The following is a 17,971-nucleotide window of genomic DNA, read 5'->3' on the forward strand; positions in this document are numbered from 1 at the left end:
AAGTTAAACGGCTGAAAGTTTAAAGAGAATTGTAAAATGATAAGATAACGATTGACTAATAAGATAATCTGACAGGTCCTTAAAGTGGCCCCTTGGTGGAGCTCAGCAGGACGACAGGTGGCTGTGAGCTCATTTTAAAATAATCATAGAATAAACAGAAACATTAGCAGATGACGTTTGAAGGCTTTACATGTGTTGGATATGAATGTTTGGAGCCCAGATCATCATTTGTCTTGTTTCAGTGTGAATGTTTTTCTCCATGTTGGCCTGAGGGTGGAGCTGTTTAGCCTGTGCTGAGTATTTGTCACTATGCTGAGTTGTGGGTGGAGTCAGTGATTGGCTGAAGGTGCCTTCTTTAAAGCTGCCTTCTCAGAGCTCACATGACTGTGTTAACCGTCTGTTTCCTCTCCCATGCACATGGTCATATAGGCGTTGGTTACAGCTAACCGTGTCTGCAGACTTTGTTCATCTAAATTTCACCACAGTTTGTGTGTCAGTTCTTCTCAGAGAGTCTGCAGGACAGTTTGGTCTGGAAGCTCCTCCTGTGTCCTCGAGGATCAGAGTGTAAAATGAGATGTTTTGTGCCGTTGAACAAAGATCTGCTGAACTTAAAAACCTGATAACGTTCCCCCTCTGAGATCTCCATCATCAGCAGGTAAACAGTGAGATCTGCTCTGAGCTGCTCTGTGAACACAGACCACACTTTGTGCTTTAGACTGTTTGAAACTGCAGCATTCAAACAGTGGCGGATCTAGAAAATGTTACATGCGAGGGCCAGAAGAGGGGGATCAGGTCTATGCAGGATGGCACATACCTCTTCAGTGAAGTATGTGAAAACCCCCTATACACAAATGGAGTACATTTGTGCACAGTAACTGAAAACTCTTCAATATGAGAAGAAGAGAAAGCAACACCAGAAACAGCACACAGTAGACATAACTACCAAAATAAAAGGTTACAACAGCAGAGAATACCTGACATGAAATTAGGGCGCACAGGAGGGCAGGAAACCGGAAACCCAACGAATCAAAGTAAAAGTAAAACTAAGAAACTCTGACAATAAAACTAAAACAGGAGATAAATCAAATACCAAACTCACAATGACATGAACTATGAACACTGTGCAGAAATACAGCAATCACAGGCTTGTTTATTCACTTAATTAACCATTAAGTAAACCGTGTTCGGTATAACCTGCATGAATACCAATCAACTACATTTAATTTGACCAGATTATGATAAATGTAACATTTTACAGTGTATTTATGTAACAAAATACATGGAAAATTTCCCTGTAATGAATTTAGTTAAAGTCAGAATTTAAGGCATGACCTTTTTGGGGGTCCAAACTGAAACTATGAAATAACAGTGAGGACAGTTGATCATATTATTATATTAATACTTTTTCTTTTTATTTAATTATTTATTCGTTTTTATTATTTCACACACACACACACACACACACACACAGCCATCATCTATACAGCTTCTAAACTTACTGTCAGTTTTGCAAAACTAAAACTGTAATTAGGTCAGCTTACATTAATATAAACCCACGTGGATCAACCACGTGTTCCTGAAAGCAGCTCGCTGTCTGCAGTGGCTGTGCTCACTGCTGCTTCTCCTCACTTTCATGTTTAGAGTTCTGCAGAAGGATTTTATTTTGAAGGCTCTGACAGGAAGTTGTGAGGTGTCTCTGTCTAACTTCAGAGGAGGAAACTTTGTTCAGTGCGTCAGCGGTGCTGTGATCGAGCTGCGTGCGCCTGTTCCTCAGAGTTAACGGGACTTTCAGCGGAGAGGAAGATGCTGCTGCGGCTCGTGCTGCAGGTCCTCGGTAAGAAAGCGCACACGCAGACTGACACACACACAGTGTGTAACACGAGCTGACTGCATGAAGCCCCTCTGTGTAGTTACTGTGGTCCCTACATGCGGGCTTCATGTGGGGCGGGTCTCCCCGTGACAGCTGAGCTCATCATCCTGATATCTGCTTGTTAAGAAGTGCGTCAGTGCTCGTGTGCGTGTGATTCACGGCAGAAATAAAAGTACTTTGTATAAAAACTAAAAGCTTGTCTCACAATATTAAAAGCCCCGTTTACCATAGAAAGCACTTTAATGTGTCAAAAGTGGTTTTTGTTCACAATAACGCCACGTGCACAATCATCTATGTTCAAGTTCACTGATTAATAAAGTTATAACAATCCTAAAACAACAAATAGACATTTTTCTCTTTTTTTATTCAACACCAGATGTTACTCTGTGTGTTTGTACATTTTTAATGCTTAGTCTCAGAATAACTTGTGTCCTGAATTGCCCCCTTATAGAAATCCCCCTGAACAGGTCCCCTCCCTGGTCCTCTGGTCACATGACTTACAGTAAGGTCCACAGTAAGATCGTCACCCCTGTTTTTGTTTTTCATACATCAGAATGTCTCACTGTGACTGTTACTGTACAAACTGATATCTTTGTACGGTTGGTGATCATTTCATGTCAGGAGATAGAACAAATGTGAAAACTAGGAAATATTAATGCATTATAATATTGTTACTATATTTAAGAAGTATTATATATGCTGGTGGTACCAGGACAAACGTCAGTAAAGGTGTCCATGTAAAAGTGTGTTTAGATGTCGAGGTCAGGTGGTACAGCTGCAGAAGTGTCACTTCATGAAATCAGTATGTTCTTAAAAGCTTTATTACGTTTCTCAAACTGTTTTTAACAGCTGTTATTATGGTTGTTATTTTTATTTCATGGGGTTGAAAAAACTGTCATGAAAAATGTTTCATCTGCTTAATGAGAACTTCCTTCTTTTCTAAGCCCGACACATGAAAGCAAATCAAAATGCACGTTCCCTTTGGTTTAGTCACCCCTGTTATATCCTGTCCACTCGGTTACCTGTGTTTGTGTGTGTGTGTTGTTTTTATGGTTAAAAATTAACTAACTTAAATTTCTTTTATAGATGTCCTTATGATTAATTGAAGGGAGTAAATTTACAAAAAACAATATTTAAAAAAAAATGAAAATGAAACAAAACCATCCGTCTTCAAAGTCGATGACGCCTTTTCTTTAATAATGCTTGTTTATTAGCACGTTCATCGTTTGCAGATTACAGTCAAGGATTAAAAGCACTTCATTCGTAACAGAGACTAGTCTCAGAACGTTTCACTTCCGTGTTTTTCAGACGTGCCTCAAAGTTTTCTTTGATGTTTTTTAAGCATCCTTCGAGTTAGTTTTTGTTGGATGGGAAGAATCCATGTTTGAGTATTTAGCAGAAAACGTGGCTTCTGAAACCACTTTCCCCACGATGAGAACCACTAGAAAAATCCACAGCATACAGGTGATTAGTGTTTTTTGTTGTGTGTGCTTGTGTCTCCTTCCAGTTTCCCAGCATGCCCTGGCTGTGGTGGTGGAGGTGTATGAAGGGGCAAAGTCTGTCCTGCTGCCCTGTCAGTACACAGGTCTTATACTTACGAACCCCACAGTGCTGTGGACTCGCAATGATCTCGACCCCAAATCTGTCCACGTGAGACGAGAGGAAACAGATGATGTAACAGGACAAAACCAGCGTTACAGAGGGCGCACATCAATGAGGCCTGATGCTCTGGACACTTTAGACTTCAGCCTCACTCTGAGAAAACCCCAAATGACTGATAGTGGCAACTACACCTGCTCCATCAGAAATGAAAGGGCAGAACTGAAACTGACCGACGTACAGCTGCATGTCCAAGGTAAGAAACCCAAACAAACAAAAGAAAAATGTCAAATTAAAGGTTGATAGAAAAGGAATTTCTTTTGCTGAAAACTGGAAAATGGCATTAACATTTTCCAGATGTAACCAGTCTGCAAACATCAAAATCTCACAGGTAGATTTTTTGGTGTTTCTACTAAATCTGGATGATTTGATTCAGACGGTTTTACATCCTGTATACGCAGGAAAACCTGCAGCTCACAGGCCTAATAGAGACCGATGTACAACATGTAACAGAGGATGTCATTTTAAGAAGATAAACTTGACCTCTGGAACTATGAATGACAGGATGATAAAGTGCTGCCAGCTGTTCTTTATTCCAGAAGAATCCACTTCCAATCAAGTAGCTTTCATTTATTCAATTATTGAACAGGAAGCAGGGTTATGCATTCATAATGTGAGTGTGGAGGTAGTGTGGTAAGGGGGTGTTATACAAGGGCCAACATGAGAAATTAGTGACGCTCCCTTAACGGCCTCAAGCTGCCACTTGTGGCACGTCTGGAGGAAAGGCAGATAATTTTCAATGTTGTGGATCCAAATCTTGGCACCGCCTCCATCTATGATGGCCCAGGAGCTCCGTTACTGGGTAGATGACCTGAACGTACCAGCATCAGGCCGCCACATCAACAACATGTTGGGAGTGACTGAATCAAAATCAGCTACGTTTGAGGGGACATAAACATAACCAGGGGCTTGGAGGTGACGATGCCCTCTACTTTGCTGAGTATGGTCCTAAAGACTTCTTCAGTGACATGCTCCGAGATGGTGTAGAGCTGATTTGATGGAACAAATCTCCCGTTCCCATGAACCACCGTGTGGAGCGTATGGAGGGTTGAAATGGAGATGCTGGCTGGCCAACTGTTTTCAGAGCAGGGCCGAGATGCGATCCTTGACATGACGATGAACACCAGGTGCTGCCATCTGTACTGTGTATGTACCACATGTAGTGAAATGTATATAAAATTTGAATAGACACTGAGGAGTGGAGGCCTACTGTAGGAGAGCTTTGGCTGGACCCTACAGCTGGTCGTCTTCATGGATCCAGATGTGCAGGCTCCACTGGAGTCAGGAAATGTGGGTAATCAGAGCCAATCAGCAACAGTGGTTGAGCTTGATGGAACAGCCCATATGACCAATCATGATCGTGTATGGTAAATGGCCTGCATTTGTATAGCACGCTTTGGGGTCCCTAAGGACTGGGTGAATGGGTTAAATGCAGAGGAGTAATTTCCCTACAGGGACTAACTAACACATTACACATTACATTACATGACATTACCTTGTAGCCACAGTTGCCCTGAGGCACTGACAGAGGCGAGGCTGCCGGACACTGGCGCCACTGACCACCACCAGTAGGCAAACATGGGGTTAGTATCTTGCCCAACGGGGCAGCCTGGGCTCGAACCACTGACCTTCTGATTAGTGGCTGACCTGCTCTGTCACCTGAGCTACAGTGTATGTCTCTATCTTTATTTACACACATGTTCTGTTGCTTGTTAGTGATTACTAAAGGTAGCACTGTGAAGACTATTTGTATGGATTTTATAGTGTCCAGTTTAGTTACCATTTTAAACAAAAAGAGAGACAATCATGATATTTATATATTATTAATATGTATTTTTACTGGTAGCAGAGATCAGAGCATGTCAGTTCTCTCTTTACCATGAGCATGTGTAACAGGGTCATAAGTCACATTGTTATAATTACACAAAATGTGTCCTAAACCCCCAAACTGTTCCTTTTATACCTGACTTTTAGGACCTCCAAGCCTGTAGTTATGTTCATTATCAGTTAGAGCCCCTCCTCATTCTTTTCTTCTTCTTCTTTGGTGCAACCCTATAAATACAGTGTACCCCTTTTGCCTCTCCCCTTTTCTACAATTCCCCTGTGGGAGAGGTGGGTGTCATTTCTTTCCCAACACTGTAAAATGCTCATATAATGCATATTTAGCCACCTGGATGTTTCTGATTGTGATTTTAGTTCAATTATTGTCATTATTAAGCCTGTTTTTTGTTAGATGTTATAAGTGTGTAGTATGTGTGTATTATAAATGTGTTTTAGGCGCCATAAATGCTAGCATGGAAGTTGTGGTGGGTTGAGCTAACCCTCTTCCCCACTGTTTGTATTTGGTTGTAGGAGCTGGAGTGGGCAAATTATTTACTTGGAGGCCTTTCTTTCTTTTACCTTTTTTTGATCAGGTATGTCGGATTTCATGTTGTTGTTTTTGTTTTATCTCATGTCAAATATGTTACGTGTAAATCCATACTTTATGTTCAATGTAAAAATAAATGCCAGCCCTTTTCTACAATTCCCCTGTGGGAGAGGAGCTGGAGTGGACAAATTATTTACTTGGAGGCCTTTCTTTCTTTTACCTTTTTTTTGATCAGAGATCAGACACAACGCAGAAACACACCGGTTACACATGGCTGCTGCTGCTTCTGATATTATGGTTCATTTTCCTCGTAGATCAGCAGGTGGAGGTGAAGGTGGAGGAAGGGTCAGACTCTGTCATCCTGCCCTGCAAAACAACACCTGACCTGCCTGAAAAGGCCACAGTGGAGTGGACTCGCCCCGACCAAGAACTCACTATGGTCCATTTGTATGTAAACAGAAGTGACCATCCTAAAAATGTAGACAACCTTTACTGTGGTCGCGCAAAGATGAACAAAGACCTGCTGAGAACTGGAGACCTCAGTCTGACCCTGAAATACCCCACAGAGAGAGACAGTGGAGGATACATCTGCACCATCCACAGGGACAAAGACATCCTGAGACAGAAAGTAGTGCTGCAGGTCAAAGGTCAGAGATGTGGAAAAACATCAGGGGTCAGTGCAGGAGATTGAGGTTCAACAGTCATGTTGATATTGTTTCATGTTTCTCAACAGAACCATTTCCATCCTGGGCCACAGCTCTCCTGGTTTTTCTTGTTCTTCTTCTAGTAGTTTCTGCGGGTCTTTTATTTCAATTCTGTCATTATTTGGTGTCAGGTGAGTGTCTCCTCCTACACTACCCATAATGCCGATGGTTAGCAGAGCTGAAGAGAAACTTCCAGGTTTGTTCCGGAAGTCAGAAAACCTCCTTCAGACTCAGTCATTGATCAGTGAACTCAATCAAAACCCTCTGTTCACTTGGAAAAATGTGCTGACAGTAAATAAGCTCAGTCCAGAAGAAGTGTATTAATAACAATTTTCAAGAACATCAGTGAGGTGCAGATTGTTTGCCATATTTGGTTAAAGGTGCCTTAGTGAGTTGCACTTCAATGAAAAGTACTCATATGAATGGGGATTGAAATTTTTACTCAACAAGACAAAGATGATGTTTTTTATAAGGAAAAGGTAGAAAATGAGGTCAGGCACAAGTTACAAGATCAAGTTAAATGTTATGTGATTTAAACAGTTCAAGTTTGTGGTTTGAAACAATGATGTGGATAATACATTTTAGTAAGGTGTTAAATATGAGGTGGTTAATACGAGCAGCAGACAGGATTTCTCTCAGAGCTCTGTAGACTGTGTTGATCAGATGAGTGTTGGACCGTAGATGTGTACTATTTAATTCAGCAGCAGACAGTAGGTTCACATTAATGGAAAAGAAGAGCAAAGATAGTGGGGGGTGAGTACAGGCGTATGTGTGTGTGTGTTCTGTGTTCAACCGAGAGAAAGTGTCCCTTCACCCGGTTAAGCTAAAGTCAACAATCTTCTTCAATGCGGGCGGCCTTGAATGAGGGGAGAGAGAGTCACAACAAACAGTCTTATTATCTAAAGGAGAGTTTTGTTATTCCCGTCAGCTTTTGCCTTGAGCATCCAGCTGGTGCCAGGGGGGCCGCATGAGATGAAGATGGTAGTTGTTTTGGTTAGGGTGAAAAAACTGCATCCAGTTTTACAGCTGGTGTAATGTCCGTCACTGGTCACCAGGTCTCTTAATTCCCGTTGTTCTTCTTCAAGATCTTATCCATAATGTGTTCCAAAAACACAGTCTGAGTGCTCACAGCCCATCGTCTATCATGTCGGCCAGCCTTGTGGGATTTTGAACAGCTTCATCTGCTTCTTGTTCTTTTATAAGCCAGCTCCAATCAGCCTGAACTCTGTTACCGTAGTTCTGAATTGGTAGATGTCCTTCAATGTCCTCCATCAAGAGTGTCGCCAGACACACGACGCAACCGACCATCGAGTATCCAGAAGCAAACGTCTCCGCAGGACAATCGGGCCCTCCCAAGCGAGACTATACAAAAGACATGAGAAGCTGAGCAGGAAAGATGAGGGAGAGGAAGAAGGAGAAAGTGCGACCGCCTCCATCAAGAGCCAAGAGACAAGATCAATAATTTGTTGGGATTTAGGTTTATCAAGAAATGAGAGCTGCTCCATCCAGAGTGGGATGGATGCCATCTCTTCTAACAAGACCAAGTTTCCTCCAGAAAGATTCACAATTATCCATAAAGCCCACATCGTTTTTTGGACACTACTCAGACAGCCAGCAATTTAAGGCGAACATGCGGCTAAACATGCAATTCAATATCATTTTTAGTGACCACCCGTCACCGGGTGTCATTACTGCCGACATGAATTACAATTTTACTGAATTTATGTTTACCTTTTGTCAGCAGTTTCAAATTTCTGTGCTGTGGTTTGCTTCCATCATTCAGTTTTCTCTACACCTCTGAAAACCTGCTACTGTCTGTGTTTGCTGTTCTTTCAGTGATTCCAGTGAAGGTGGAGGTGGAGGAGGGGGCGGAGTCTGTCCAGCTGCCCTTCAAAACAACAAAACACCTGTCGGGGGAAGTTCAAGTGATATGGGAACGTTATGAGCCGTTCCAGAAGGCTCACGTGTTTACAAACGGCCCAAACCAATTTGAAGAACAGCACGAGGTTTACAGAGACCGAACTGTGATGAACAAAGACCTGCTGGAAACTGGAGACCTCAGTCTGACCCTGAAACAGCCCACAGAGAGAGACAGTGGAGAGTACAAGTGTTTGGTCTGGAGGAAGGGAACCTTCATCAGAAAGAAAACCGTGAAGCTCAAAGTCAAAGGTTGGTTTGTCTGTTTGTTTGCTGGCTTGTGTGATTGTGTCTGACTGTCTCGAGTCTCCTCTGCAGGTCCAGGATCAAACAGAGGACATCAGGACCAGAAGCTGCTCCATTGATCCGACTCCTCTGACGGCTGATCGATCAGTGTTACGACTGCTGTCTTGATGTTGTCTCTCATGTGCAAATGTAAGTGTGCAGGTGCATTTCTGTCATTGGTGGATCCCGGAGACGGTACCTGCAGATTGGCTAACTACATGGAGACAACATATTTACACAGGAGCATGCAGGGGTGGACTGCCTTTGTATTTGATCACTGTTTTCTCCTGTTTTTGTCAGTTTTGGAGGTAAGCTGCTGTCATTTGATTTAATTTCTTTGAATATGTTGTTTGTATCATTGTCTCAGGGACCAAGCAGCAAAGCATAAAGGACACAGGTGTTTAATTTAAAAAATGGGGTTTTATTGACTCAAAAGTATAAAAAGATATTTAACAAAGCCAGAACTTAAACAGGCAGACCAGCAAAACAGGTCAACTCAATAGACTAAGCTCAAGATAACAATTAACAAAACCTCAAACAAACATAAGACAGACTGACCTCCTGAAACGACACACGGGGGAACGTTAATACTGGTTTAGCTAAACCACATGACACACGGGGGAAAACTAAACCAACTAATACAAAACAATTAAACAAACTTGAAACACCCTCCAGGCAATGAAGCATGACGGCTGTCAGTGGTACTTCAGCTCTCCCAGCCCTTTGCCAGACAGGAGAGAAGCCCCAGGTGACTCAAACACAGAAAGATGTATTAATATAAAACAGAACTTTGACCTTGCAGTGTTCATATGTGTGCACGCCATATAAACATTGGAAGGTGTAATAAAAACAAATAATAAAGGAACAATATTGGACAATGAGTAGAATATATTTAAAGTAGTGACAGCAAAGCAAACTAAAGTGAAGTAATGCTGAGGTGTGGCTCATCCTGTGCAGCCATCACACCTTGAGCCCCGTTTGTTTGTTGCATTGCTGTTAGTTCCACCCCGAAGCTGAAGTCCGCTCCTTTGTGTTGAACCCACTCATTGTAAATGAATCGCCATCAAAATGTACTAATTATGTGATGTGCTGCTCACGGTCACACAGGGATGGATCAGCCGTATATTATGGTCTGGCCACGCCTAGACGGGCCGTAACAATCAGTTTGATCTGTGTGATTGATCAGTGATGTCAGCATGATCACAGGTCCATAGTAACCATAGTAACGCTTTTTGTTCTCACTCGCCTTTTTTAACTTGTCAAGTTGGTTTTGATCTAAAATATTATGATAATTATTGTTCTATGAATTTAACCTCGGTCATAACAATTTAATCTGATCCAGTGTTGTTGTTCTGCTGTGGTGATGGAGCGGCTGCTCCTGACTACAGATGGATGATTCAAACATGGCACACAGAGAAGAAGGAGTAGAAGAAGAAAGCTGGATGCCTGTAATGGTGATCTGCATGGATCAGAGCAACAGCGAGAAAACATGGAGGAACCTTTAAGGCAGCGGTCCCCAACCCCCGGGCCTCGGACCGGTACCAGTCCATGAGTCGTTTGGTACCGGGCGGCGAGAGTTGAGGCTCAGGTGTGAAATGTATAGTTTTCAGTGTTTTTATCGGTTTTCAGATTATTTTGTTATCGTTTTATCGTTTACTCGGTTTTCCTGGGTCTTTTCACGTGTTTTATGAATAAATCTTCTTTTTTTCTGTACCAGTACTAGTTTTATTTTGTTGTATTTATCCGCGACACCTTAAAGGCCGGTCCGTGAAAATATTGTCGGGCATAAACCGGTCCGTGGAGCAAAAAAGGTTGGGGACCGCTGCTATAAGGAACAATGTCAAGACAGAAACACAGGAAACACACTGCTGATCTTCAGATTCAGAGTCTGAAACAGCAACAAAACACTGCCAGTGAACACAATCCAACTATTTAGTGTGTAGTGTATATGTTGAGCTCTGAATGTGTGTAAGAGTCCAGCAGACAGTCTGATCCAGTTTGGCTCTGCTGAAGTCTGGATGTAGATCATGGAGGAGTTTCTCACTTCAGGCTCTGATCCTGTTCTTACACACTGAGGTTTTGTCTCGTTTTCTTCGTCCTGCTAAGCTGTTCATGTTCAACACTACAGAGGGAACAAATCCACTCAGGAAGCAGCTCATCTGAGGTCATTTGATCATCAGGTTGATTTGGATTCATTGAACATGATGATATTGCTTTTTGAAGTATGATCATATTGATGGTAAGTCATAACCCAGACAGCTGCTCTGACTTTATAGATTTCTTTCTTTCTCTTTATGTACCCCTAAATTACAACAACAGTCGTCTCAAGATGCTTTAAACTCTAAGTCGGTGTAGCGTCTCAGTCATCCAGGTCATGGTCGTCTAAGCAGTTTGGAAAAAAGTGAACATAGAGTATGCTGTGCAGAGCAGCGAGCAGTTCTCAGACCTCTGGAGACACCAAGCAGCCACTTCATGCTCTCTTTCTAGTCCCTGTCAGGACTCTTGCTGCAGCATTTTGGATTAGCTGAAGGCTTTTCATGGAGTTTTTAGGACTTCCTGATAATAATGAATTACAGTCGTCCAGCCTGGAAGTAATAAATGCATGAACTAGTTTTTCAGCGTCACTCTGAGACAGGATATTTCTAACTTTAGAGATGTTGCACAAATGGAAGAACGCAGTCTTACATATTTGCAAGTGTTATCTGGCTTCATGGTTAAAGCTGGGTGTCATCTGCATAGCAGTGCACACCTGTTCAACCACTCACGTTCATTTCACTGTGATGTGCATTAAAATGAAGCTCCACAGGCTGTTGGACAGTAAGCTTTACAGTTTCAGGGTGTCCAGTTTAATGTGCAGCCATCACTGAGAAATAATCAGCAGCACTGAGAGCGCGCTCAGCAACAAAACCATTATTTCACTGCTCTGTGCTTTAAATCAGCAGGTTAATGATTTGCTGCAGCATTCGTTTTCACAATAGTGTTCTTTTATAGATTTTTCATCCCTATCTGATAATGTGTTTTAGTAGGTGGAGCTCGTAGGGATCGTTTTTTGTGGATTCTTGTGATCCATCAAACTCCCTCTTTAGATTGGTTACATGCTGCCAGCACCGCCTCTTTCATGTGAACGTATGAGCAAACTCTGGGTTAACTTAGTGAGTTAACACGTGTTGGTTTGTACAACCTGACTGTAATAATGAAAACCGTCTGTTCTTCACTGGGATTCCCTTTTGTCCAGTTTGGGTTTTGAGTCCATTTTATTATTGTGTGACATTTAGAGGAGGACGATAGACTATTTATCCAAATGAGGATCCAAGTGACTGACTCACCTCTGTCCCCTCAAACAGATCACTCCGTCATGGACATGTTCGTACAGCAGCTACTTTCAGCTGCTCCCTCATCACAAGACGCTGTCACAGCACACAGCTCTGCATGTTTTACACCAAATGCAACACAAAGGCGATTATTGTCACCACTCAACATGTTAACCTCTACACTATGGAGCCATAAACCTCTGCTCTTACAGTATAGTATGCTTTCATTATGTAACCCGGGTTAAAAAGATGCATAAATAGTAAAAGATAAGTGAAGTCTGAGAATATAAATATCAAAGAGTTCATTTATTTAAATTTTCTTGTTTATTAAAAAGATCAAAGTTCATGTCAACTGATTAAAAACATGTTTGCATTGTTTAAAATAAGTTATCTTTCTTTTCTTGTGACTTGTTTGTGAGAAGTGTAATTTCCTACGGGGATAAGGTCTGTGAAGGTAACACAGGGTGGAGAAGGCAAAAGAGAAAAAAGAGAGCGCGAGGAGAGAGGGCGGTGGTGCGTGAGTTACACGGAGCATCCGGAGAAGTTAGCTTGTTTTTATGTAGTATCAGTGAGTGTGGTAAGTTAGTGACGTGACACGTAAACTTTCGGCGTGAAGCTGCTGGACTGTGTGTTTTGTTTACTGCGGCTGTGCACGCATTGAGTTAAAGCAAGGCTAACCCAGCCGTTAGCTAATAAGGACTACTGTAGCTGCCGTTTCGCTAAAGTTGTGGGACGTAACAAGCTGCAGAGGATCGTTACCGAACTGGATAACGACGGACACACCCCGGATAGTCACTCTGAGTGCCCGCGTCACTCAGAGTACCTCTGGCAACGTGGGAAGCTAAAACAGGAAGCTTGTGGAGCACGTGGAGATCACGGACCTTCCTCATTTTTGTGCTACTGCATTCAGAGCGGAGTGTTTCTGAAGGAGCTGAAGACAACTTGTTGCCTGGATTAATCTGGTGGGAAGTGCACGTTTCACAAGGTACTGAGTTTATTTATTGATTTATTGATCGTTGAGTGAAGAACTTCCGGTTGGGAGATCGTTTTGGATTTATACTGGAGCAATAGACTATGTGCACGTTAGCATATGCTACTTCCAGTGCGGAAACTCCTGTGGGGAGCTTTGTTTCCGGTGTCCTATTCACGCCCTGTTTACGGTCCAAAACAAGTTAAGCAAATGAATGAATCAAGCGGCGATTTACATTTCTATAGATGTCTCGGGCATTTACCCAATATATCTGTAAACGATGTTCATCGACTTGTCGATATTTTTCCCCGCGCCTCAGAGCAAAAGAGAAAAGGGATTCAAATGTTATATTTCTCAGCTGTCCCTCGTTTATCGCGGGTGTTATGTTCTAAAAATAACCAGCGATAGGTGAAATCAAGGAGCCAATTTTATTTTTTGACGGTGCAAAACGTTTCGTGGACATCGTGGACATACAGCACTGCACTTCAGAGTCACACTGCTGCATCGATGCAGCGATTCTGTACAGGAGAGACGTCACGGAGGAGATCGTCTGCAGCGATCAGGACACAATGTGACGTAAAAAAATAAGCATGCAAACTTGCACTAAAAAATCCACGAAACAGCGAGGTGAAAGGTGAACGTCGTTATAGCGAGGGACCGCTGTAATTTTGAAGGTAAGTCACAACATACCCTTCATAAATACTAATGTATAGAAACCGTTACCAGCAATCATCCATTTTTGTGTGGCTTTTTTCACGGTTTGTTAACATGCTGTGTGGGTGTGTACTTGACGAGCTGATCTCGACATAACAGGAAACATCTGGTTTGACTATTGTTCACCTGTAGTTTGAATGCTGAACATTTGCCTGTTTAAATCATGAGACCAGTCACTATACAGAGATGTGCTTCTGAATGTGGACGATGTGTCTTCTGCTGCAGTTCTGCTTGTGTTTAGTGATGTAAACAACTGATCGATCTAAACTCTTTAAACGTCAAAAAACGTCAAAGTTGATCATCAGATTTTTTATGACACACAGTGGTGAGTGTTCCCACCTCCTGCTCTTTGTAACTTAACGCCATCTTTCCGTTTTCGAGTTGTGGACATGATTTTGGAGGATATCTTCGCAGTAGCGATTGACCGCAAAGTAAAGCTACCGGAAATGTACAACCCCACATCCGGTCTCAAACCAGGAAGTTAGCATTTTCTCGTGCACAGGGTCAATACAGGCCTGCAACGTAGGGTTTATCTCTGCCGGCTTTAGGTTTAGTTTGGGACTATAATAGTTTTATCACTGGTGGTTTACACTGTATATGTGGAGATTCTGTGTACAGTGGGTAAATTGCTGTGTGTGTTTTTGGTTTGCCTGAATACTGAAATCTGCCATTTTATTATTTTGTTTTCATTGTTTGGTAAATTAAAGGAGGGTTGCAATGCTCTACTTTACATGGTGTATGACATGATTTACTGCACTATAGACACTAGTGTTCATTTTTGCGTGTAGTGCTACTGTTAAGGAATAAGCTTCATTGATCCCAGAAACAAAAGAGAAGTTAATTTAAGAATATCGTACGAGAGTACACTAGGAAAAGAACCCAGGGCCCATTTATTACTGGTGTCAAGCCAGCCTCCACTTTGTTTTACGTTCCCTGTGTATTCAAAGTATTATGGCAAAAGATGTGGAAACATGATTTCAAAATAAAATCTCCTGAAGCATGATTTCAAAATAAAATCTCCTGAAGCATGATTTCAAAATAAAATCTCCTGAAGCATGATTTCAAAATGAAGGCCAACTTCCAGTAAATTAAGAGCACATTGACAAATATCAATTAGTCTCGTTTGCACACTCTAATGTTGATACAAATGACATACCCTAGTATTCTAGTAGCAACATGTCAATATTAAAGCCACCTCCGTTTGGATTTCAAAGTAAAAGCCCTCTGAATGTTTATTTTTGAACTACTCTTTTAATTAATTCAGAATGGAAAACTCACGTTTCCACAGACTTGTTGCAGTCTATATTGACAGTATACAACCCCATAGTGATTCCATGTCAATATTAATCATTCTTGTTTTGCCCTTCAAAATTCTCTCTTTCAAATTGACCATATATCAGTGTGCGTTTTCAATGACTTCAGAAAGCTCTAAAATGGAAAATTGCTATTTCCACATAATAATTACTTTCTGTATTGACAGCATTCCATCCCACAGTGATACCATGTTGATCTCAAGTCATTCTGATTTTGCCTTATAAAATAAGAGCCCTTTCAAATTGCTCATACAGGAAATAATCTTTCAATGAATTCTGATTTCTCTAAAAAGAAAAATTCTTGTTTCCATTGCATAAATTCACTTAAGATCAAGAGTATGCAACCCCACAATGATACAATATCAATATCAAGTCAGTCTGATTTTGCGTTTCAAATTAATGGCCCGTTGAAATTGCCCATTTAAGACCTAACTTTCAGTGATTTCAAAATGCTCTAAAAAGAAAAAATCCTGTTTCCACAAGATAATTCCACTTTAGATCAACGGTATACAACCCCACAGTGATACCATATCAAAATCAAGTCAGTCTGATTTTGCCTTCCAAAATAAAAGACTTTTCAAATTGAGCATAAATGACCTACTCTTTTAACGGTTTCAAAATGCTCTTAAATAGAATTTTGTTGTTTCCACAAGATGAATCCATGTTAGATCAACAGTATACAGCCCCACAGTGATACCATATTAATATAAAGTCATTATGATTATGCCTTCCAAAGTAAAAGCCTTTTCAAATTGTCCATAATTCACCTACCTTTCAGTGATTTCAAAATGCTCTAAAAACAATTATTTCGGTTTCCACCTTAGAATTATTCTGAAATGTTTTTTATTCTTTCTGTTACTCACATGTATGTTTTGATGTGCAATGGTGTTCGTTTGAATGACATCTCCAAGGCCCTTTAATTTATAATTGTCTTTTTTGTTTTTTCTTTTTACTTTGTCAAGTATTCACCACATTTAAAACCCACAAAAAAAAGACAATAGTTAACTTTAAAATTAGTACAGAGGTGGAGAATAAACTCAGCCGTGGTGTCTTTTGTCTTATGCAGTCAGAGAGATTATTGAATGTTTGGGTGGATGTATTTTCCTCTGTGGTGGGTTACGATGTGCGCCCCCCCTCCCCAGGCTCCGTGGGGCTTGGTGGTGGTGCTAATGTAGGCCCCCGTCCGGATGGGCCTTTGTGGCTTCTAGGGGTGCCTACTTGGGTCAGTGGGGGACCTGGCCCCACGAGAGAGTACTTTGCCTTCACTTCCCTCCCCTCCTCATCCCCACTCCATCACACCGCCACACATGCAGGGCTTTGGCGTACAGTTGTTTCACTGAGGTGGGTGTGAGACATTCCTGCTGTGTCCCCTTCTGACCACCTGTACCTCAATTTTATTCCACAATCTATACATCAACATCACTTGTGCTGGGCATGCTGAATGGCGTCCAAGGGATGGTCTGTGTATTCAACCTCTCCTAAGTTGCCGGTGCCCACGTCTCAATTTTAAATACATGTAGATGATAATGTTTCTCGGCAGGGGCCGTGCTGACACCAATATTTATTATCTACTGTTACTTATACTTATCTAGGTTGTGGCTGTGATACTTGGTGTTGTGTACTGTGTTATATTTTTGCTTGTTTTCTTTTCTGTTTTTTTCTTCCAGTAGGTAATCCAATGGAATTTACTGTCTTGTGTCACCGTCCCTCATCCCCTCTGTTTTTCCCCTCTTTTGAACGTCTCTTGTCTAAGTTTTAATATTTCCTATCAACCAATTATGTGTATTCCTTTAATAATAACTGCAAATTTAAATTTTTTACAATAAAATGATTGAATAAATAAAGATATTTTAAAACTTCAATCAAGTGGAGCAATATTGCAAAGCCATAATGGTCCACTTGAAAAAAACAAAATCTGTTGGAGAGCCTATACCGCCCACTACTGGACGTTACAATTAAACAGGCGAGCTTGGAGTGTCTGACTCTGTCGACATTTCAAAAACTAGAGGTGAAAACATGTCATTTTGAATATAAAAGTCTTGTGCAGGAAAAATGCAGAAGAAGGAGAAGGGGTGAGTTCCTTTTTTTAAGTATAAACTTTAAATAGTAACTTTTAAAATTTGCTAACAAAGTAGTTCATCTCCAATTACATGTAATTGAGTAATCAAGTCTTGTAGCCTAGCCTAAGATATTAGCCAGGTTATTTCTGATTGTAAAAATGTCTTTTTTCTTATGTGTAACATGTAAAATTACATTTATGTCACCATATTATTACTGGGTTTTTTTGATAACAGGCTTCGCTATGAGCAAAAACAAAAAAAGATTTGCGCACAGGACTCAGGCAAAGTTGTAGCATACGGCAGAAATTAATTAACACGTGTTCTATAACAGGCACATCTGTTGCTAACAGGCAATGGCTTTTTAACATCAAGTGCTGCACATTTTCTTCAGGGGCATTGTATTTCACAAAAACATGTTCAAATAGTACTTGAATAGAAACAAAGTTTTGTAATTAGTGGCACCGATTTAAAATTGTTCTCAATTCATTGAGAATCTTATACATATTCTTTATAAAATGTTATGATTTCATATTCATCAATGATATAAATGCCACTGTAATGTTTTCTGTTTTACACTTAGAGTCTACCGCTTCTGCTTATTTGGGGTATGTATTTTTTTCTTCTTTTCTTTCATATACATTTACCAGGAAAAATAAAACTGAAAATGCTATATCTTCTGTTTTAGAACAAAAAGAAAACGATTACAATCAATGAAATTATTGAAACTGTGGAACAGCTGAAAAAACATGGCATGCAACTGGAGGACCATGCACTTCATAAAGAAGGCCCCTGGGGTCAAG

General features: G+C 41.0%; 1 protein-coding gene across 2 annotated transcripts; it reads left to right on the plus strand.

Annotated features, from left to right (window-relative positions):
* Positions 1 to 1,621: 1,621 nt before the first annotated feature.
* On the plus strand, positions 1,622 to 8,883 carry LOC148103147 (uncharacterized). 2 transcript variants are annotated; one of them, XM_087838610.1, is made up of 6 exons: positions 1,622 to 1,834; positions 3,378 to 3,725; positions 6,212 to 6,544; positions 6,631 to 6,732; positions 8,438 to 8,770; positions 8,837 to 8,883. In XM_087838610.1, the coding sequence occupies exons 1-6, from the start codon at positions 1,804 to 1,806 to the stop codon at positions 8,881 to 8,883; spliced, it is 1,194 nt and encodes a 397-aa protein (XP_087694736.1). In that variant the 5' UTR covers positions 1,622 to 1,803. The 2 variants fall into 2 exon arrangements, with proteins under 2 accessions (XP_087694736.1, XP_087694735.1); XM_087838609.1 differs by lacking the exon at positions 1,622 to 1,834 and having other exon boundaries at positions 3,138 to 3,725.
* The last annotated feature ends 9,088 nt before the right edge of the window (positions 8,884 to 17,971 follow it).

Source organism: Neolamprologus brichardi, chromosome 3, assembly GCF_056152115.1.
Source record: "Neolamprologus brichardi isolate AB-2024 chromosome 3, ASM5615211v1, whole genome shotgun sequence".
NCBI lineage: Eukaryota > Metazoa > Chordata > Actinopteri > Cichliformes > Cichlidae > Neolamprologus > Neolamprologus brichardi.